Source organism: Mobula hypostoma, chromosome 14 (genome assembly GCF_963921235.1).
Source record: "Mobula hypostoma chromosome 14, sMobHyp1.1, whole genome shotgun sequence".
Lineage (NCBI taxonomy): Eukaryota > Metazoa > Chordata > Chondrichthyes > Myliobatiformes > Myliobatidae > Mobula > Mobula hypostoma.
In genome coordinates, this window is record NC_086110.1 from 20,570,188 (window position 1) to 20,593,258 (window position 23,071).

The 23,071-nt window shown below is 40.1% G+C and overlaps 1 protein-coding gene across 9 annotated transcripts in view; it reads left to right on the top strand.

Annotated features, from left to right (window-relative positions):
* LOC134356133 (palmitoyltransferase ZDHHC1-like) overlaps positions 1-23,071 on the top strand; it is a 92,790-nt gene that overhangs the window by 29,552 nt on the left and 40,167 nt on the right. For all 9 annotated transcript variants that reach the window (XM_063066778.1, XM_063066779.1, XM_063066775.1 and 6 more), the window contains exons 2-3: positions 17,550-17,753; positions 22,206-22,381. In XM_063066778.1, the coding sequence (XP_062922848.1) occupies positions 17,550-17,753; positions 22,206-22,381 (380 nt within the window). The remainder of the gene's footprint in view (positions 1-17,549; positions 17,754-22,205; positions 22,382-23,071) is intronic.

Below are 23,071 nucleotides of genomic sequence, written 5' to 3' on the forward strand. Positions count from 1 at the left end.
GGCAGGTTGCTGGGATAAGAGCCTGGAGGGGAATTAGCGAGGGAGGAGCAGACAAGGGAGTTGTGGTGAGTGATCACTGCAGAAAGTGAAGAGGGGAGGAATATGTGCCCCGTAGTGGAACTCTTGTAGTTCTTCACTCACATCTTGGACTGGGTCAGGAGTTAGCCTTTTCATTGCAGTACTTCTAAATCAATGAGATTCTCCATTGTCCCAATGCATTGGAGCTGATCGACTATCTTCATAGCTGAGACTGACAGCTTTTGGCAGAATGATTACATGTTATAGTTCTTCAGTCTTTATATCAACTGTTCAATCTCAGCAGTCTTCAGAAATAATTTTAAATTACTTTATATATTTAAAACAGTTTCCAGTTGCTACCTACATGATAATACCTTCCATTTCAAAATGCTATCAGTCACACTGAGTGCCTACAAGCTGATGGGCTGGGAAATTTCAAACATTTCTTACCTTCTCAGTGAAAAGGTCTTTGTCACTCAGTCCTAAGTGATCGTCATCTCCTTAGATTTAGGTCTTTATTTTCAGAATATACATCAAGGCTCATAGATTCTTAAAGCCTATTGCAAAAATGTTTCAGTGTGGTCACCACTCGCTTCTTTAAACTGAATGGGATGGGCCTGTTTGGATATATGGAATAATTTCCTTATCTCCAGAAACAGGAAAGTGTTGGATGCTTTTAGAAAGAGGTTAAAGCTAAGGAGAAGGCACAGAAAAGAATGATTTGTCAGAATGAAAGGCTTTATATATTATGATAGACTTAAAAATAACTTGTTTTCACAAAGAGTATGTTAAATGAAATCTAAATATGTTGTTTGAATTTGGGAGGTTTTAGTAAAACAGGAGTGTGGCTGACAAAGATAAAAATCAGAATCAGGTTTATTGCCACTGACTGCTAAGTCATGAAGTTTGTTGTTTCGTGGCAACAGTGCAACACAAAGATACAGACTACTATAAGTTACAAAATAAATCGTGCAAAAATAGAACTAATGAAGTTGTCTTTGTGGACTATTCAAAAAGCTGATGGCAGAGGCAGGAGGCTCCTGTACCTCCTCTCTGGTGGTAATTAATAGAAGCGGGCATGCTTGAGTGGTGAGAGTCCTTAATGATGGATGCTTCTGCCTTCTTGGGACACCATCTCTTGAAGATATCCTTAATGGCGAGGTGGCCTGTGCCCATGATGGAGCTGGCTTAGTCTACATCTCTCCGTGTCCTCTATCGATCCTGTGCTATCAGTCAGAATGCTCTCCACCACACAACTATAGAAATTTGTGACATGCCAAATCTCTTCAAACTCCTAATGCAGTATAGCCACGAAGGTGCTTTATTTCAATATTTTGGGCCCAGGATAGATTCTCTGACACACAGAAGCTTGAAGCTGCGTACCCTTTTCCACTGCAGACCCCTCGTTGAGGACTGGTGTGGGTTCTCCCAGCTTCCCCTTCCTGATGTGCACAGTTAATTCCCTGGTGTTGCTGACGTTGAGCACGAGATTGCTGGACATCACTTCTCAAACAGCTGGTGTACCTCACTCCCTCCTGCCTTTCATTTTCAGATTACTAAAAGAACATGGGGAGATTATACTAGATTCTTCTGCACAAAGGGCTGTTTGGTTAAGCATTCAGCCAGTTCTCAGTTTAACTTAATATCCCTTCATAACCTCTCTCCTCATTCCTGTAGTGCTGTCCAAAGGTCTTGGGTACCCTAGAGGTTTTTAATATAAATTTTGATTTAGATATTTATTTTGTCTTCTGTGTTAGTGTGCCAGTAGAAAAGAGAGAATTTTAGATTCATTTCCCAAAAAAATTAAAGGTTACACAGATTTTTTTCGGTGTTTTATTAACAAAAGGACCATGTAAAAACTTAATTTGTAGGCATATAGCTCAGCACATGACTAAACAAAGATAGCAACAGGGGCTAATGATCAATGACATAATGCGTTAAACAGAAATGGGTGTAGAAGGAATCAAACTGGGTGAAAGACAACCAAACTAGAAGGAAGGGTGTGACGGTTTGGCATAATCTGAACTGTGAGTGGGTCGGGCTGGCAGATATTCTTTCTGGAATGGAAGAGAAGGATGTCAGGGACATGTGGAGTGGAAGAAAGTGCAGACAGATAGGAAAAGTGGAAGTAGAGGAGAAAATGATAAGGATGATGAGAACAATGATCAACTTGAAAGAAGGTGACAGGAGAGGAGTGTAAAGTAATGTGTAAGTCTAAGCAAGGCAGTGAAGTAAATGCATTGAGTCCACTAGCAGTGACTAACAATCTAAAGAAGGTAACAGGAGATGTAAGTATTGCAAAGGTTCTGTGTGATGGAACAGAGGGACAAAGTAATGAAGGTACTAAATATTGTCAAAAAGAGAGGTTATAGAAAAGAGAGTGTAGTGGAAAAATGGTATTGAAGAGGTGACAATTAGAGAAAACTTAGAGGAACTAAAGAAAAATATTAAAGCAGGATTGATGACTGAAATTAAGAGATTAAAAGCAGTGAGGAATGGAGAAAAGGTTGCTAGCACGTCTGTTATATTAATATTTCAGGGTTCAATCTTAGCAGAAAAACAAACCATTGGATTCATATGCTTTAGTGTCAGAGCCTATGTTCCACTGCCACTTAGGTGTTATAAATGGGCATGTAGCAGCGGTATGTAAAGGAAGGCAGAGATGTGGTAGATGTGGAGGGGAACGCATGTATGAATTGTGCAGACAAGGTGAACTGGTAAAATGTCATTGTGGTGGGGCCCAGACAGTGTCCAATGAGGGATGTGAAATTAGAAAAAAAGCAATGGAAGTCCAACAATTGAAGGGACAGTGTAATATGTCGTATGTTGAAAAGGTTTGGATAGTGAACAACAAGAGAAGAATTAAAATTATGGGGTTTTTTTTGTATATTTAAAATGGCTTCCTTGTTATGTTATACTTGGAAATGCTTCTTTGTTATGTTAACTGCTGAAAAAGTCTCTAGCTAGACATTTGCTTGGGTTACTACAGATAGCAAGGTGCTATTAGCCAATGGGTATTCATGTTATCGTTTTTTTCGGGTGATAATGCTGTCTCATATGACTGGGAACTGAGGTTTTTGGCGGGGAGTCGGAGGAGAGACGGAGAGGACGGTGGACGTGCGAAAGGCTCCGGTCGATCACTCCGGGTGGTCCTGAGCCGCGAGTCGACGGGATCCTGGTGGTCGTCAGGAATTTACTGAGCTCCAACGGTTGTGCACGAAGAACTTGGACTTTGATAAGTGTGGCGCCTTTCTTTCCATTACTTCCTTTTCTGTATGGAATTTATATTAATTTCATAGACTTGGTGATATGTATAAAGTGTACTGGGTAAAATGTACTGTGTGTGCTGGCTGATGATTGATGTTTGGGATTGATTCGATTGATTCGGGTGGTAGGGTTGCAGCAACCGACTCAGTGGGAAGCGTTCAGGCAGGTGCTCGGCGGGATTTCCGCTAGACATATACCAGCCAATATAACTGAGTGTTGCATAAAAAGGGAAATAATGCAAATGCAAGACAAGGTCAGTCAAATAATTCAGCATTAGTGATTAGTGCAGATAAATTAGTTTTCATGGTAAATGTTATGAACAGCAAAAACTAAATTGGAGAAGATAAAAACAACGGTGAAGGCGGTAGTGAGGTTTTTGAATATAAGAGAGCTATCATGGGAGCAAGTGCAGGTAGAACTGGGTTGGAATGATCCAAGTTTTGAGGTTTATTTGCATGGTAACTAATGCTCATCCTGTAAACTCTTCCGAGGAATGCTGGAAGTTGAATAACTGTTGGACAGGAATTTAAGAGTCATGTGAGAGATTTTGCTAAGTCGCCAGGTGTGATATGTGTGCAAGAAAGTTGGCTTAACCCAACACTAGATTTTGTAATTAATGGTTATGATAGTGTAAGAAATGAGAGAGTTAATGCAAGGGGGGCGGGCGGGTGTGTGTGTGTGTCTGTCTGTCTGTCTGTCTGCCTGTCTGTCTGTTCAACTTCTGTTAAAAAAGCTTTTACAATATTGACAGCTGAAGAAAGGAGAAGAGCTGGAGTACCTAGTAACCAAAGAATGGCCAAAGGAAATTACAATTAAAATCATTAATGTCAATAGTCCTTGTAAAAAATTAGGAAAAGGTTTGGAGAAGCAAATTGGTACCCAGGGAAGTACAGTATATGTGGGAAGCATGATAACGTTAATGGAACAGTGATAGAGCTTATGGAAGCGGAAAATCTGGCATGATTAGATGTAGGAAGTGGGGCAAAAGTAAATTTTAATGCAGGTTCTGAACCAACAATCGATTTAACATTAGTTACAGCACCTTTATCAGGAAAATGTTGATGGGAGGATTTGAAAGTAACAACAATAGGCAGTTATCATTATGTCAAATCGGAATAGAGATCATGATAGATCAGGAAGTATGCTGGAATGCTGGCTTTTGAAAAGGCTGACTGGGGAAAATTTAAAGATTTAAGTGATAAAGAATTACAGAATATTGAAATCAATCTGCATGTAGATCTTTTATGTGACAAGATTGTAGAAGGGATAATGACAGCGGCAGCAATAAGTATACCAAGGAAGTAGAGTACAGCTCAAACGAAAGACATTGCAATAGACCAGTTAGAGTGTTTAAAGAGGAGGCACAATTTGCAAAAATTAACTCGAGTGCAGAAAGATGCAAACAGTAGTAAAAAAAAATGGAAATTGGAGTAGGTTTTGCAACTTGAGGAATACAGACACATACTGAGAGAGTTTGGGAGGTGATAAAAGAATGAATAATCTGACCAGGGAAATTGGATTCCCAGTGTTTTAAGATGGAGAGAGAGCTGTAGTATCAAAGATAGAGAAAACTGAAATGCTAGTACATACTTTTGTTAAAATACACAGTTCTGACAATAGGAGTGATGAAGGAAACGGAGAAGAGAGGAAAGATTATTAGAGAACTTGGGAGCATTAAGCACAAAAACATTAGAGATGGGTGGAAATTTTGAAGGTACATTAAATATGATGTTCTCCATGACAGAATTTAGTAGTGTTTTTAGAGAGACAAAGGAAATATCCCCGGGAAGCATCAACTAAGTTATCTAATTAGACTGAGAAAGGGAAGGAACTTATTTAGTCATGTATGGGGGAGAAGAGAAACTTCCTAAAGCATGGAAAGAAGCAATCATAGTTCCAATACATAAACTAAGCAAAAATCCTAACTATACAGAAAGTTATAGAGCACAAACAAGAGAAAATCTGCATTTGCTGGAAATCTGAGCAACACACATAAAATGCTGGAGGAACTCAGCAGGCTAGGAAAAAAAGTACAGTCAACATTTCGGCTGAAACCCTTCAGCAAGACTGGAGAAAAGAAGCTGAGGAGTAGATTTAAAAGGTGTGGGGAGGGGAGAGAGAACCGCCAGGTGATAGGTGAAACCTGGAGGGGGAGAGCTGAGAAGTGGATTGGTGAGAGAGGGAAAAGGGGAGGGGGGTTGGGGGGCATTACTGGAAGTTAGAGAAATCAGGTTGAAGACTACCCAAATGGAATATAAGGTGTTGTTCCTCCGACCTAAGTGTGGCCTCATCCCAGCAGTGGAGGAGGCCATGGATTAACATATTGGAATGGGAATGGGAAGTGGAATTGAAATGGATGGCCATTGGGAGATCCCACTTGTTCTGGCGGACAGTGTAGGTGCTCAACGAAGCGGTCTCCCTGATATACAGGAGGCCACACGGGGAGCACCGGGCACAGTAAATGACCCCCACAAACTCACAGGTGAAGTGTTGCCTCACGTGGAAGGACTGTTTAGGACCCTGGGTGGTAGTGAGGGAGGAGATGCGGGGGCAGGTGTGGCACTTGTTCCGGTTGCAAGGATAAGTGCCAGGAGGATGATCAGTTGAGGTGGACGAATGGACAAGGGAGTCACGTAGGGAGAGATCCCTGCAGAAAGCAGAAAGTGGGGCGGGGGGGGGAGAGGGAAAGAAGTGTTTGGTGGTGGGATCCTGTTGGAGCTGGCGGAAGTTTCAGAGAATTATGTCCTGGATGTGGAGGCTGGTGGGGTGGTAGGTGAGGACAAGAGGAACCTATCCCTGGTAGGGTGGCAGGAGGGAGGGGTAAGGGCGGATGTGTGTGAAATGGAAGAGATGCAGTTGAGGGCAGTGTTGACGGTGGAGGAGGGGATGCCCCTTTCTTGGAAAAAGGACAACATCTCCTTCATTCTAGAATGAAAAACCTCATCCTGAGAGCAGATGTGGTGGAGACGGAGGTATTATGAAAAGGGGATGGCGTTTTTACAAGTAGTAGGGTGGGACAAGGTGTAGTCTAGGTAGCTGTGAGAGTCTGTGTGTTTGTAATGGACATCAGTGGATAAGCTGTCTCCAGAGATCGAGAAAGGGAAGGGAGTTGTCAGAAGTGGACCAGGTGAATTTGAGGGCAGGGTGGAAGTGCCCAGAAAAGAACAAACAGTTTGAGGCCTTCCTTGTGGGGGATAGAGGTGTATAGGGTCTAGATGTCCATGGTGAAAATGACCAATAGGATTAACCTCACGTTTATGTAAAACATGGAAAAATCATTAATAAGAGATTGACATATAACATTGAAACAAGATGGGGTAGTTGTAAATATCAGAGTGTATTTAGGAGTGGAAGAGGAGCCATGGATTCAGTTTGATGCCTAAGACATGAGGTGAGGAGGGCTCAGTTGAACAGAGAAAGCATAGGAGCAGTCTTTTCTGATGTAGAGCAAGCATATGAAGTGATGTGGAAGGAAGGTTTGATCTTAAATTATATAAATTGGGAATTAGAAGTTGAATGCTAAATAGGATAGAAGGTTTTTTAATTAGTAGATCCATTGTGGTGCTGTAGGGAAATCTATGTCAGGTAAACAAATTAGAAAATAGAGCCCCTCAGGGAAGTGTTGTTAGTCCACTATTATTTGCTAGGGACATGCCCGTCCTAGCATGCAAAGTCAGCTGCAGCAGCCGGAGCAGATGAGATCTACAGTGAGATCCATCAGCTAAGAATGTGGTACTGCAACACTCCGTGGAGTGCAAAATGTATGACACAGCACAGAAGATGTGATGGTCGTCCACTACAACCAAGGAAGACCCCAGCTTATGACACTTATTTGTAGCACTGGACCCAGACTTCTGAGGTCAAGAGAGTGGAACTGTCCCAGTGCAACAGTTCTTCCATTTTAAAAACTCTCCTGCACGGGTTTCCTGTCATCATTGTATTACGATGGACAACCACCATTATTTGCTATGATGATAAGTGATATATTTTCTAATATAAATAGCAGCACTGGAGTATTATTATTTGTGGATGATGGAGTGATGTGGAAAAGGGGTGGGAACGTAGAATTTATAACATGGAGACTTCAGGAGGCAAAAGTTAAGGTGGAAGATTGGGCATGAAAATGGGGGTTCAGATTTCCAGCAGAGAAATCCAAAGTAGTGTTTTTCATAGAGGATAAAACAACACTTAAAACTAAAACTTTATGATACAGAATTTGAAAGAGTGAATGCCTTTAAATTTATAGGAATTTGGTTTGATAAAAGACTCGCATGGTCAACACATATTAAAGAATAACAACCAAAAGTAAGAAAGGGCTAAATGTTATGAGGTGTTTAATAGGAAAGGAATAGGGAGCTGATTGGAAATCCTTGACAGCAAGCTATATGGGATTAATAAGATCAATACCAAACTATGGAAGTATGGTATATGGATCCGCATCACACTGTGCGCTCAATAAGCTGGATATAATTCAAAATCAAGCATTAAGGTTAACCAGTGGGGCAATAAGGACAACACCAGTGGTGGCAATGTAGGTGGAGTTGGGAGAGACGCCTCTGAAACTGAGAAGAACAGAGCTTGTGTTAACATATTGGGTACACCGACAAGAACCTGGAGAAAATCATCCAGCTACAAAGCTTTTAGATTCATGCTGTGAAAAGGAAAGAAAGAAAATCAAAAGTTTTGCATGGATTATTGAAGGAAAAGCAGAAAGGACAGGGATTAGTAATAAGATTGTGAATGGTACAGTGCCTTTCCCTGGGGTGTGTGGTAAGCACCAGAGGTAGATCATAAATTATTCAAAAGCAAACAGAAAAATAGCAAAGTGATTTTAAATCAAAATATAGTTGAATCTTCTGTAAGCAGGAATTGTTAATGGATATGTACACGGATACTTCAGAAATAGTAATAATTGTTGAGGGGTAGGACCCGTGGTGCCTGATTTTAACATGAAAAAGCAGGTAAGGATAGATGATGTTTTCTCAGTGTATACAGGTGAAATGACGGCTTTGCAGTGGGTAGAGGAAGTGCGACTAGGGAAAGTTGGAATATTTTCTGATTCTAGAACAACAATCAGCAGTCTAAGAGATTTACAGTTAGAGGCAGGACCAGACATTATGTGTGAGATAGTACAACCTTGTTTAGACTTCAAATGATGGGACTCTGTATGTTTTATGTCAATTCCAGTACATGTTGGTATTAGAGGGAACAAGCAGGTGCATAAATTAGCAAAGGAGGCAACTAGACAAGCTGAAGCGGACATTCAAATAAATTAAAGTAAAGGAGAAATGAAAACATTATTAAAAATGAAATTTAAAAAATGTGGAGAAAACAATTTGACGAAAAGAGAAGAGGAAGACATCCTTATAATATCCAGAAAGAAGTGGGATGGCTGAGGATTGCAGTGGGGAGGAGGTGATTATATCAAGATAAGAGTGAGGTTTGAGCACACAAGGTTAAGTAATACATTGTTTTTAATGAAGAAACCACAATAATGGGAGGTGTGAATATTGTAATCAGTAAGAAATAGTTGAGCATATACTGGTGAGGTGTCCAGTTGTAGAATGCACCTTCTGGTGCTACTTGGACATGTCTTCAGTGATGAACCCAGGGTCATAGGGTGTTTTGGATCTTTAATCATCAGACACCCTCGCCCAGTCAACCCAGCCGGGGGGGGATCAGCCCCCCACTTGTGTCCAAGAGGCCTTTTCAGCAGCCTCCAGAATGTTCTTGGTGGCTCTTCTGCACTGCAGTCCTTTGACTCCAGGGGGTTTAAGAGTCTGCTGTAATGAATGATCAGCAAAGCCCCGGCACCCAACTTCGACTGGCTCACAGCAAGCTCTCCAGCCATTGCTCCAGCATTCTGCAACAAGATCTGTGTATTTAGCCCTCTTGCACTCGTTGGCCTCTTCAATCCGGTCTTCCCAGGGGAGAGTAAGTTCCAGCAGGACACTTGCTTTGTATACCGATATTATCGTCATGGCTGGGCAGAGCATAGTAGCTGCAATGTTCTCTGGGAACTTGAGCTGCCTCTCTAGATCGACTTGGAGCTGCCAGTCTCGTGCAGTGGTAAGAAGCCCTCCCAAGGAGCTAGGCCGACGCTGAGCCTTCTCCCCCGCTCTAATAAAGGTGATGGGCTGTTTGGGAGCATACTGATTTTTGCTGTCTTGAATAGCTATGCTGATCGTATCTGCCATGGACCTTAGGACTTGGTCATGGCGCCAGCGGTATCACCCTTCCCCCAACACCTTCGGGCAACAACTGAGGATATGCTCCTAAGTGCCCCTCTTCTGGCACAGTTGGCATGCTGGAGTGTTTGCCATGCCCCACCTCTGCAGGTTGCCCGGGCTTGGGAGAACGTCATAAACTGATTGGATGAAAAACTTGATGCGCAATGGTTCAGCTCTCCAGAGCTCTGTCTAGGTGAACTTGCTCCCATCTAGTCCAGGCCGGCCATCTTGCTGTATCGTTCTTCCTCCACTTCTCCTCTTATCTCGTCCTGAGCAAGTTGATGCTTCTCCTTTCCGTGGGTTTTGTTGTAGCATAGTTTGGGAAGACAGCCCAGTCCTGCTCGCCCCACCACCACAGTGCCCACCAAAATGTTGTGCTGCGGCCGTGCTTCCGCTCTGTCAACAGCTTTCTGTGCCTGCCGCTTCCTTCCGGTCTTTACACGGATTTCTGCCGAAGCAACTCTAACGTCAGAGGAGTCTCGGTACATCATAACCTCCCTGGCTCAAGTGACTTTGAATTGCTCTGATAGGCCGCTGATGGGGAGCTGCAGCTTGATGGATTGCCCATACAGGGCAATGCTGCTCAAGGTCCGGGGCAGTGCCAACCACCTCCGGAGAAACTGACTGATGGTCTTCTCTAGAGCTTCCACTGTTGACATTGACACCTCGTAGACTAGAAGGGGCCAGGGTGGCCTTGGCAAGACTCCGTGTTGGTACATCCAGGCTTAGAATTTTCCTGGAAGCCCCGATTTGTCAATCGCAGTGAGCCAGGTTATCAAGTTGCTTCTAGTTTTCTGAAGTGCGGCTGTGTCCTTCAGGGAACTGTCAAAGATCCTGCCTAGGCTCTTGACTGGTTTTTCTGTCACCGTTGGAATCTGGCTCCCTCCCAGGGTAAAGCGGAACCGGTCGACCACTCTTTCCTTCTTCAGGACCAGAGACCTGGACTTGGCTGGTTTAAAGCTCATCCTTGCCCATGAGATGAGCTGTTCCAGCCCTTAAAAGAGCCATCTGCACCCGGGGACGGATGTTGCCATCACTGTCAGATTGTCCATGAATGCTCTTATGGGGGGCTGCTGAGTGCCAGATCTAGACTTGGGGCCTCTACATATATGGTGCCCAATATATAGTTAAGTGAGCATGGTTGATTTTAAAGTTATCATGGAATAAAATACAACAACATTAGCAGTATTTTGCAGAAAGGGTCTCAGGATTATTGATTTAAATATATAGTGCAGTTCCTTAGAATACAGGCCAAGTCTCCACTTGGCAGCTCATGGAGTAAGACGTTTTTGTCATAGCTCCATCTTTTACAACTTACTTTCCACTGCTAGATTCGTTTCAAGTTTGAAGATTTATTAATTTTGCTGAAGGATTTACGATTTAATTACGATGGCTGATATTTGATCTGGAACCGAATTAAGAAGTGGCAAAACTCTTCACAAAACTCAACAAACAAAGAAATCAGAGGAAGTTTCTACTTCAGAAAGAATGCTCTCTTTAATAGAAGCTATTAATGCGAAGATCGGTACGCTGGATACCAAAATTGATAAATTGACAAACGGTAGTGAAATGCTTGAAAAAACTATTCTCGCTGTTCAGGAATCTGGAAGATCGATATCTCATGCTTAAGCAGAGCGCTCACAGAATTGAAAGAGAACAGGAGTTAATGTCTCAAACTATTAAAGAGCAGGATTTGAAGATGGCTTTTATGGAAAAGAAAATTAATGAGACTACTTCGGAATTATCAAGAATTAAGAAGAAAACGATTGATCTGGAAAGCAGAAATTGCAGGATGAATTTACACATACTGGGTTTGCCTGAAAATACGGAATTCGGTGAGCCATTAAAGTTTTTTTTGAATATGTTATACTCACTCTTTAGTGACATTTTCGAAGCCTATCTGATATTGGACAGAGCCCACCAAATTCCACGTCTTAAACCTTCAGCTGAAATGAAACTACGTCCTGTAATTCTGTGCTTGCATTATTTCACAACCAAAGAAGCTATTCTTCGGAATGCAAGTAAAAGGGAAAGCTAATTTATAACGAAGTTAAGATTTGTGTAGTTGAAGATTTTACCCCAGAGATTTATGCTGAAAGAATTAAATATCGGGAAGTTATGGCTGAACTTTTTAAGATTAACTGTTGCCCTTCTCTGCATTATACGGCTCGTCTGATGAATCAATCAAGCTCTATCGTTGTCTAGGGGTAAATGACCAGTTTCAAGGTGACGCCAAGTTCAGTTCAATTTAGTTCAGTTCAGTTTGCAGTAATCGCTGCCGTAGCGATGGACAGTGGGGGGAAGGAGAGAGAGAGCAAAAACGAATGAATATTCAAACGGCTTCCACACAGACCTTCGCAGTCAGCTTTCGGGCGAGTCCTTTGTGATGTCATCTGAGGTCACCGACCGTGACCCCTCCGTTTCCAGATACGACCGTTTCTCTGCGGTGAACCTGGCACCCAGGCAAGGGTGGACACACACCAGGTTCCCGCCGATCGTGCCTTTCCACCCTGTGCGTCTATGGCCTGGTCCCGCAACCGGCCTTCCAAAACTTCCCACCGACTTGTGAGAGATGCACCGCTTCCAGGGTCTCGTTACCTCGGGTGTCGTGTGTGCCTTGCCTTAGCGCACCTGTCCCTTTTTATCCCCCTGCTGGGGTATCGCCTGTCCATCACTTCAAACAGTTCAGGGTTCAAAGGGGGAGCCGATCTTGACAGCTCTCTCCTTCTGTTACTCTCTCCCGTCCCTTCATTAACATCTCCAAATGCTGCTCCATTGTTTTCCTTATCTCTCTCTCTCTTCTGAAGACAAGTGGCAGACCAACTGCTGATCCCACTGGTGCCAGCACAGGACAGCTAACATCTTAATCTATGTGTATTCTTGTCACAAACTTTAAATATGGATCTTAATAAAATGAGTATAATATCTTGGAATTTAAATGGTATGAACCAACCTATTAAGCACAGAAAGATTTTTAAGAAATTAAAAGCACTTCGTGCGGATATTATTTTTGCGTAGGAGACTCATGTCCGCAGACAGGATGAAAATCGTTTTTTTTTAATTTGGGAAGGGACCCTTATTTCAATCTTTATCAGTAAATAAAATAAGAGGGGTATCTATTTTTATTAATTCTAAAATCCCTTTTGTTCATTTTAATACTGTTACTAATTTAATTGGAAGATATTTAATTGTCACTGGTCTGTTATGTGGTTAGATGGTGGCTTTGGCGTGTGTATATGCACCTAATATAGATAGCCCTGAATTTTTAAAGAAGCTATTTTCTGTATTGCCGAATTTAAATGAATATAAGTTGATTATGGGCGGTGACTTTAACTGCTGTCTCAATCCGTCGATTGACAGATCGTCCACCAATCTGTTGCTTCCTAATAAAGCTGCGACTTGTATTAATTCTTTTTTATTAGAGTACGGTTTGGTGGATATTTGGAGATTTAAACATCCTAAAGAAAAAGACTTCTTTTTTTCACATGTATACCACAAATATTCAAGAATTGATTATATTTTGCTGGACATGCGATTGGTGCCCTCTGTTGTTGAGTGTACATATGATGTGATTGCGTTGTCGGAACATGCACCTGTGAAACTAAATTTGAAGTTTTCTGATAATATTCAGATACCTCAGTGGAGACTTAATGTTTCATTGTTACAAGATTCAACCTTTGTAAATTTTATTAAAGAGCAAATTACTCTATTTTTTGAATTAAAAACAACTGAGGGAATGTCAAATTTGGTTATTTGGGATTCGATGAAATCTTTTCTTAGGGGACAGATAATTTCATACTCAGTAGGTTTAAGAAGGAAAACTAAGGCGGAACTTTTACTGATTACTAATATGATTTAAAAAATAGATAAGGTTTATTCAGTAATGCCTAGTGAAGATCTCTTTAAGGAAACGGTGGAACTGCAAACACAGTATGACTTGCTTTTGACTTTTCCCATTGAACAGCAACTTCTTAAATCCAAAAGCCAATCCTAGATACATGGAGACAAGTCAGGCAAATTATTAGCTGGTCAGTTAAAGGCAAATATGGCTAGAAGACAGATCCTGAAAATATGAAGAGCTGATAGAACTGAAATGGTAGATCCTTATGAAATTAATAAGATATTTATGGATTTCTACTCTAATCTTTATAAATCTGAATTTTTGAGCAATATTACTTTTATGAATAGATTTTTGCAAAAATTGAATATACCTAAAATTTCTATTCCAGTTATAAGAATAAGAATATAAGAATATCTTTATTGTCATTGTTGTGGAGCAATGAAACACAGTTTAGCAGCTCAACGTTTTGCAACATGACAAAGAATATATACATAAAATAAACTCTAAAACATCAGGAGTGCAGTCCAAAATTAATAATATATGGATGGAGGGGCAGGACTATTGCACACCTGCCATTCCTGGAAGTGTGATGCATTTAGCTGCTGCCATCTTAGGAGGGGGGCAGGAGAAGGGAAGGGGGTGTTACACATTTCACTGCTTGTGGGTAGAAGCTGTTAAGGAGTCTCTTTGTTTTCGTCCTTAATGCTCTGTATCTCTTCCCAGAAGGTAGAGGGGAAAACAGGTGATGTCCAGGATGAGTGGGATCCTTTGAAATACAAATAGCCTTCTTTTGAAGTCTGCCAGTATAAATGTCTCTGAGGGAGGGTAATGTTGTGCCAGTAACCCGCTCTGCTACCCTCACCACCCGCCACAAGTCCTTCCTGTTCTGTTCTGTGCAGCTGGCAAACCACACTGCACAGCAATACGTCAGGAGGCTCTCTATAGTTGTCCGATAGAAGTTGATCAGCATGAATACATTAGATGCACCTATTAAACAAGAGGAAATAGCAAGGGTTATATCCTCTTTCCAATCAGCTAAGGCTCTGGGACCGGATGGATATACAGTGGAATTTTATAAGACTTTCACTGACATACTTACACTTCATTTATGTCAAATTTTCACTGATTCTATATCCTCTGGGACTCTACCGAAAACTATTTATGAAGCTTCAATCTCTTTAATTTTTAAAAAAGATAAAGATTATCTGAATGTGCTTCCAATAGACCAGTCTCTCTATTGAATGTGGATTTTAAAATTCTCTCTAAGATCTTGGCTAATAGACTTGAGAGTATTTTACCTACTGTTATTTCCAGTGACCAAAATGGATTTATTAAAAATAGATATTCACATTTTAACATTTGAAGATTATGAAGCATTATTTACTCTTCTCCATCCAAAGAATCTGAATGTGTTGTTTCCCTTGATGCAGAAAAAGCCTTTGATAGGGTGGAGTGGTCTTACTTATTTGACGCTTTGGAAAGATTTACTTTTGGCCCGGGATTCATTTCCTGAATCAGTTTGATCTATCATGCCCCTATGGCTGCAGTTATAAGTAATAATCAAAGATCTCCCTATTTTAAATTATATAGGAGTACTCGGCAGGGATGTCCTCTTAGCCCTTTATTATTTAACTTGGCTTTAGAACCCCTTGCTATTGCTCTTAGAGATTCTAATACTGTTCAGGGTTTTAAGAGAGGGGACAAAATACACAAGGTTTCATTATATGCAGATGACCTGTTAGTTTATATTTCAGATCCTAGGAAATCTATTCCTTCTATGTTATCTATATTTTCTGAATTCAGTAGATTTTCTGAGTATAAATTAAATTTACATAAAATGAGTTATTTCCTATTAATAATTACTCAGATCCAAATCATCAAGTATTGCTATAAATTACTTTACCTATCTTGGTATTAAAATTACTAAAAATTTTAAGGACCTCTATAAATATAATTTTTTTCCATTAATTGAATACACCAAACAAATGCTTTCTAAATGGTCGCCTATGACATTATCAGTAATAGGTCGAATTAATGCTATTAAAATGATAGTTTTACTCAAATTCTTATATATATTTCAGGAAGTTCCTTCCTTTGTTCCTAAAACATTTTTTGACAGAATAGAATCCATAATCTTATCTTACATTTGGAACAATAAAAATCCTAGATTGAGTAAACCCTTATTGCAGAAATTAAAAAAGGATGGTGGTATGGCTTTGCCAAATTTTAGAATGTATTACTGGGCAATTAATATTCGATATATTACTCTTTGGATTCACTATTCAGATATACATGAATGTCCTTCATGGTTGGATTTGGAGGAAAACTCGGTGAAAGGGTTTTCTTTGGCCTCTTTACTGGGAGCTCCTCTTCCCTTTTTGTTTTGTAAGACTAGTAGACAAGATTTTAATCCCATTATTAAACATACATTAAGAATTTGGTTTCAGTTTCGTAGATTTTTTGAGTTAAGTAATTTTATTCTTTCTAGTAATATCCATCTTAATTTTTTTTTAAACCATCGATCTTGGATAAGGCCTTTTTAATTTGGAAAACCAAGGGAATAATAACTTTTCCATATTTGTTTTTAGGGGATTGTTTAATGTCTTTTTCTCAGGTAGTGGATAAATATGATTTATCTCACATACACTATTTTAGATATTTACAAATTAGGGATTTTTTACGTGGTTTGTTGCCAAATTACCCTTCTGCTTATCCACCTAATATGACAGATACCCTCTTTCAGTTTAAACCATTTCAAAAAGGGTTGATAGCTATAATCTATAAACAGATATTGAATTCACAAATGATATCTAATGATAAAATTAAATGTGCTTGGGAATTGGAATTTCAAGAGTCATTTTCAGATAATCAATGGAGTAAAATTTTTCATTTGGTTAATAATTCATCTATGTGTGCCCGTCAGTCCTTGATACAGTTCAAGGTAATCCATCGGGCCCATATGTCAAAGGATAAACTAGCGCGTATTTTTTCCAACATTAATCCTATTTGTGACAGATGTAATATTGAGGAGGCCACTTTAACTCATATGTTTTGGTCTTGTATAAAGCTAGATAACTTTTGGAGAGATATTTTTAAAATGCTATCAAAATTCTTGGATCTGGATTTACAACCTCATTTACTTAAGGCAATTTTTGGATTATCCCTTCAGAAGCAAGAAATATTCCTGTCTCCGCTCAACATATGATAGCCTTTTCGACTTTATTGGCTAGGAGAGCCATTTTATTGAAGTGGAAGGATTCTAATCCACCTACGGTCCTGTTTTTTGGATTTCCTCCATTATGTCCTGTTTAAGTTTAGAGAAAATAAGAAGTCAGACATTTGATACATCCTTTAAGTTTGAGCAGATATGGTAACCTTTTATTCTATATTTTCATTTGAGTTGATTTATTACTCTTCCAATTTTTTTTCTCAAAGTGTTAGATTTGATCAGAAAGTCTTTCCTTTTTTCTTCATTGTATCCTCCAAATGGAATGCCCAGTCCCCCTTCGTTTTTTTCTTTTTTTTAGTGCAGTGGGGTTTTTTTCCATTCATTTTAAAATTTAAAGGTTTTTTTCCTCTCTTCATGAATTGATAAGAGGAGAATTAGTTGTCCCTTTTTTATTATATATTGCATATAAGCGTATTTGCTTATTGCTATGTATAATTATGATATCTATTTCATCTTTTGTTTATATTGTTGCTGATATCTATATTTGAGATAATTCTCCTGTTGTCTGTATAATTGTTTTCTCTAAAATCTATAAAAAGATTAATAAAGAAAGAAAGAATACAGGCCTTTTTATAGCATTTGAGATATACTGTATATAAGTATATAAAATTTCGATATCCTGACCCACACTCCAGTTCAGAAGGTGGTGGTAATGCATTTCAAAGCTGTTTGAAAGCTGCCATATAGCCAGAGGAGAAGAAAAAAAACTAAAAGGTGAGGGTGTGGCAGATGTGAAAATGTTTGTGTAAAGAAAGCCATCTCACATAATAAATAATATCAAGGTGTATGCAGAGGGAAAGTGAATTGAAACTACATAGGAACTACTATAAGAATTCATTTTACACTCATGACTGGGTATAAAATTAACGCAGTGTAAACTGAATTGCCTCGACAGTGGAACTACATAACCTTCATTGCTATTTCAACGTTAGCTTAGATATGACTTTTTGATGTTACATTGCAGATGGAGGGTAGTGAAACTGGACCAGAGGAAAATCATCGTACTGGAAGACGCTGCACCCCCAGGCGCCCAAAGCTCAATGGTTGGAGCTGGCCACCACATCCCTATCAGATATTGACTTGGTCAGCCTACTTGTATTTTCTTATCGTTGTAGTTGGTGTACTTATCCCTCTTCTTCCAAGGCATTGGATACCTGCTGGCTACATTGTATCCTTTTTAACAGGACTGTAAGACCTTACTAGCACACGTTTAAGGAAGTAATTGCGCAGTCTAACCTGTTTCCTTGCAGTGATTTTATGTGCAAGTTGCATCATGCAAAGATGCTGGTTTCAGTTTTGGTGAGCATGGAAATGTAAGTGCATTTGAACTGATAAAGAACTGTAGTAGAAGTGGGTATTAATCATTGTGTAAAAATATACTGCATGAATTTTACAATTAAGTTTATTCTTCTGATTTAGCACATTTTCCTGTAATAGAGTCTAAAGTATTAAAGTAACTACAAGAGCAGGAAATGTTATTGCAAATGGCGAGCAAGGACTGCCTGTCCCTGCAGGCAAACAGACAAGGGTACCCTATCATAGAATGGTTACAGCATAGGAGGAGATCATTTGGAGAATTGTGTTCATGCTCGTTTTCCATTCGAGTAGCTTGTTAGTTCTACACATTGGCCATTTCTCTGCAGCCTTACAAGATTTTCCTCAACGTTTATTGATGTTAAGGGAGAGGAGGTGTTGGAGTTCCTAAAATACATTAGGACCGATAAGTCCCAGGGGCCTGACGGAATATTCCCCAGGCTGCTCCATGAGGCAAGGGAAGAGATTGCTGAGCCTCTGGCTAGGATCTTTATGTTCTCGTTGTCCACGGGAATGGTACCGCAGGATTGGAGGGAGGCGAATGTTGCTCCCTTGTTCAAAAAAGGTCGTAGGGATAGTCCGGGTATTTATAGACCAGTGAGCCTTACATCTGTGGTGGGAAAGCTGTTGGAAAAGATTCTTAGAGATAGGATCTATGGGCATTTAGAGAATCATGGTTTGATCAGGGACAGTTAACAGGGCTTTGTGAAGGGAAGATCGTGTCTAATAAGCCTGATAGATTTCTTTGATTAGGTGACCAGGCATATAGATGAGGGTAGTGCAGTGGATGTGATCTATATGGATTATAGTAAGGCATTTGACAAGGTTCCACACAATAGGCATATTCAGAAAGTCAGAAGGCATGGAATCCAGGGAAGTTTGGCCAGGTGGATTCAGAATTGGCGTGCCTGCAGAAGGCACAGGGTCATGGTGGAAGGAGTACATTCGGATTGGAGGGTTGTGACTAGTGATGTCCCACAAGGATCTGTTCTGGGACCTCTACTTTTCGTGATTTTTATTAACGACCTGGATGTGGGGGTAGAAGGGTGGGTTGGCAAGTTTGCAGATGACACAAAGGTTGGTGGTGTTGTAGATAGTGTAGAGGATTGTTGAAGACTGCAGAGAGACATTGATAGGATGCAGAAGTGGGCTGAAAAGTGGCAGATGGAGTTCAACCCAGAGAAGTGGGAGGTGGTACACTTTGGAAGGACAAACTCCAAGGCAGATTACAAAGTAAATGGCAGGATACTTGGTAGTGTGGAGGAGCAGAGGGATCTCGGGGTACATGTCCACAGATCCCTGAAAGTTGCCGCGCAGGTAGATAGAGTAGTTAAGAAAGCTTATGGGGTGTTAGCTTTCATAAGTCAAAGGATAGAGTTTTAGGAGTTGTGAGGTAATTATGCAGCTCTATAAAACTCTGGTTAGGCCACACTTGGAGTGCTGTGTCCTGATCTGGTCGCCTCACCATAGGAAGGATGTGGAAGCATTGGAAAGGGTACAGAGGAGATTTACCAGGATGTTGCCTGGTTTAGAGACTATGGATTATGATCAAAGATTAAGGGAGCTGGGGCTTTACTCTTTATTGATGACAGGAGTGGAACTTAGTGTGGCTTTCTGACGCTGGAGCCCATCCACTTCAAGGTTCAGACATGTTGTGCATTGAGAGATGCTCTTCTGCACAGCACTGTTGTAATGCATGGCTACGTGAGTTGCTGTCACATTCCTGTCAGCTTGAACCAGTCTGGCCATTCACATTTCTTCCCTTTTCTGATGTTTGGGCTGAGTGTCAACTTCATTGATTAATTCACTTAATTAATTAACTCTTAATTGATTTTCCCTTAGTTATATACAGTTGAAGTCAGAAGTTTACATACACTTTAGCCAAATACATTTAAACTCAGTTTTTCACAATTCTTTTGACATTTAATCCTAGAAAACATTCCGTGTCTTAGGTCTGTTTTTCACAACTTTAGTGATCACTACTTTATTTTAAGAATGTGAAATGTCAGAATAATAGTAGAGAGAATGATTTATTTCAGCTTTTATTTCTTTCATCGCTTTCCCAGTGGGTCAGAAGTTTACGTACACTTTGTTAGTATTTGGTAGCTTTGCCTTTAAATTGTTTAACTTGGGTCAAATGTTTTGGATATCCTTCCACAAGCTTCTCACAGTAAGTTGCTGGAATTTTGTTCCATTCCTCCGGACAGAACCGGTGTAACCGAGTCAGGTTTGTAGGCCTCCTTGCTCACACACGCTTTTTCAGTTCTGCCCACAAATTTTCTATCAGATTGAGGTCAGAAAATGATGTCAAGTCTGATTCATACTTGGGAGCAATTTCCAAACACCTGAAGGTACCACATTCATCTGTGCAAACAATAGTACGCAAGTATAAACACCATGGGACCACGCAGCCGTCATACCGCTCAGGAAGGAGACGCATTCTGTCTCCTAGAGATGAACATACTTTGGCGTGAAAAGTGCAAATCAACCCAGAACAACAGCAAAGGACTTTGTGAGATGCTGGAGGAAACAGGTAGACAAGTATCTATATCCACAGTAAAATTAGTGCTGTATCAACATAACCTGAAAGGCTGCTGAGCAAGGAAGAAGCCACTGCTCAAAAACCGCCATCAAAAAGCCAGACTACAGTTTGCAAGTGCACATGGGGACAAAGATCTTACTTTTTGGAGAGATGTCCTCTGGTCTGATGAAACAAAAAACTGAACTGTTTGGCCATAATGACCGTCGTTATGTTTGGAAGTGTATGTAAACTTCTGACTTCAACTATACCTGTGACTTTTAGTTCTTTACCCCTTCACCAAAGGGGACAGCCTCCTACTATCCCCTCTGTCCAGACACCTCATCACTATCAAATCTACACTCAAGAGTCCTCTAAGAAAAGTGGTGCAAACTTTTGTAATATCTCTAATTGTTGTATCACATTCCAGGAATCATTCTCATAAATTTTTTTTTATTGCACTCTGTAAAACCTTCACATCTTTGCTGTCATGAGATGACCACTACTGAATGTGATGCATATGTTTATAAAGCGTCTGCATGACTTCTGAGTCCAGTGTAACTTTCATATCCCTCCATGGGTTTACTCCCCAAATTCATTCTGGTGAAACTTTGAACTTTGTTGCTCACTGTTTGTTGTACACCTTGAGTCCACCTAAAACGTGGTGTTCCAATTCTAAAACTCCTTCTTCCCCTCTCCCCCATTGTGGCGCTCTTAAACCGTACTACTTTAACTTGTTTAAATTTCTTCAGGTACAACACCATGAAATTTCTTACCAGTCTACTGGATCAGACACCTTCTGTCTGGAAGAAGGGGTTTTCTCTTTATTTTTCCCGCTGGTGTGAGTGTCGTGCAAACATATCAGCAGCATCAGCAATTTCTGAACCACAACTATACTTGTGTTTAACCCCTTAAGGCTGATCTAAATCCTACCCCTCCTCCTTATATGCAGCAACAGTTATAATATAATCATGGTGCACCTTCATTTGCATGTGGGTGGGCAAAGTGACTGAGCTGCAAAGACATGCAGGACAAATTTATGAATTATGAGAACCTTTAGGTTGAAAAACTCACAAGGAAGTATTTTTGTTTAATGGGAAAAGCATGAATTAATGACAGAATATTAAGGAAGAATGGTCAGTATTATCAGAGATTTGCTTCAATATTAAATCTAAGCTTTAAATCTGCATACACTACAAAACATGCAACCTAAGTTGGGGGAAACTACATTAAAGAATATAATAGTAAACAAAAAATGAGTCACCCCCCCCCCCCCCCCCGGGAGGAACTCAACAAGCCATAAAGCATCTATAGAAAAGAATAAAGAGTTGGTGCTTTGGGCTGAGGCCCTTAGTTAGGACTGAGACATCGATTCTTTAGTGGAGCAGGGTTTAATACAAACAGCCTAATGATTTTACCACCTTAGAAGAACTTACAAATGTTTTTTCAATATTCATGCATATATTTTGGAACTATTCACTTTTACAGTCCTAAGAAATATTAGCATGGATCAAATTGATTAAATTATTTTACTTGGGTGTTGGTTTGACCAGCTTAACACCAATAATGCAAGTCATTTAATTTGGATCAAAGCTGAAATAGCTGACTTGCGTGTCTTAATACGTGTATAAAACTACTGTATTTCATAGTTCCAGCTTTACAATTATGGCTGGTTGTTATTTGGCTTGGTCATGTCTAATTTTACTTCAGTGTTTTAAAACTGATGTGCAAAGAGTTACAAAATTTCATCCATAGCATTCAGAACATTTTAACCTTAACCCGTTTCAGTATTTTGGTGCTGCTTTTACTTGGCACTTAGGTTTTTATGTGATTGCGGCCACCGTTGACCCAGCTGATGATAACGTTCGGCTCAAGAGACGTAAAAAATTACCCCCAGTGTTTCGCTGCCGAACACACAAACCTGTACTCCAGAATCGTTACTGCCTGCTTTGTGAGGTTGACGTGTAAGTACCGAACCGAGTAATGCTTCTGTTGCGTAGAACTGAAAAATATACAAAGTAGAGGATCGGTGAGGCTCATTTGATCAATGGCAGTGTGACAGTTGGAGTAACACTTTATAGCACCAGCTGTAAGATGGGGTTCAATTCCCAACACTGTAAGGTGTTTGTATGCTCTCTCCGTGACTGCGTGGCTTCCCTCCAGGTACTCTGGTACCTCCTATATTCCAAAATGTATGGGCTAGGGTTACTAAATTGTGAGTATGCTACATTTGTGTCCGAAGCATGCTGGTACTTGAGGGCTGCCCCCAGCACATGTGATGGAGTTGTTCTGACTGCGTTGGCCGCTGAGACAAAACAGTGCGTTTTACTGTATGGTTTGATGTTTCAATGTACATGTGACAAATAAAACTGATCAGATCAGGTTTGAAGATCTTTATACCTAACCTCCGACCTTATGTCTTTGTAGACCTGTGATGTCGTAAGCCATCAGAATAATACAAGATTAAGTATATTATTCAATGCAGATATAAAATTGTCTAATCTGATCTCTTTATGTCTACACCATTAATATTAACAGTTTTGGCCTCCAACCAGTAGTTATTTGATACCTTTCTAGTAACTGCAAATTATTGCATTAGAATTGTAAAACTGATTGAAAAAACTTGCAACAAAGAAATTATTTCTTTAAGTTCA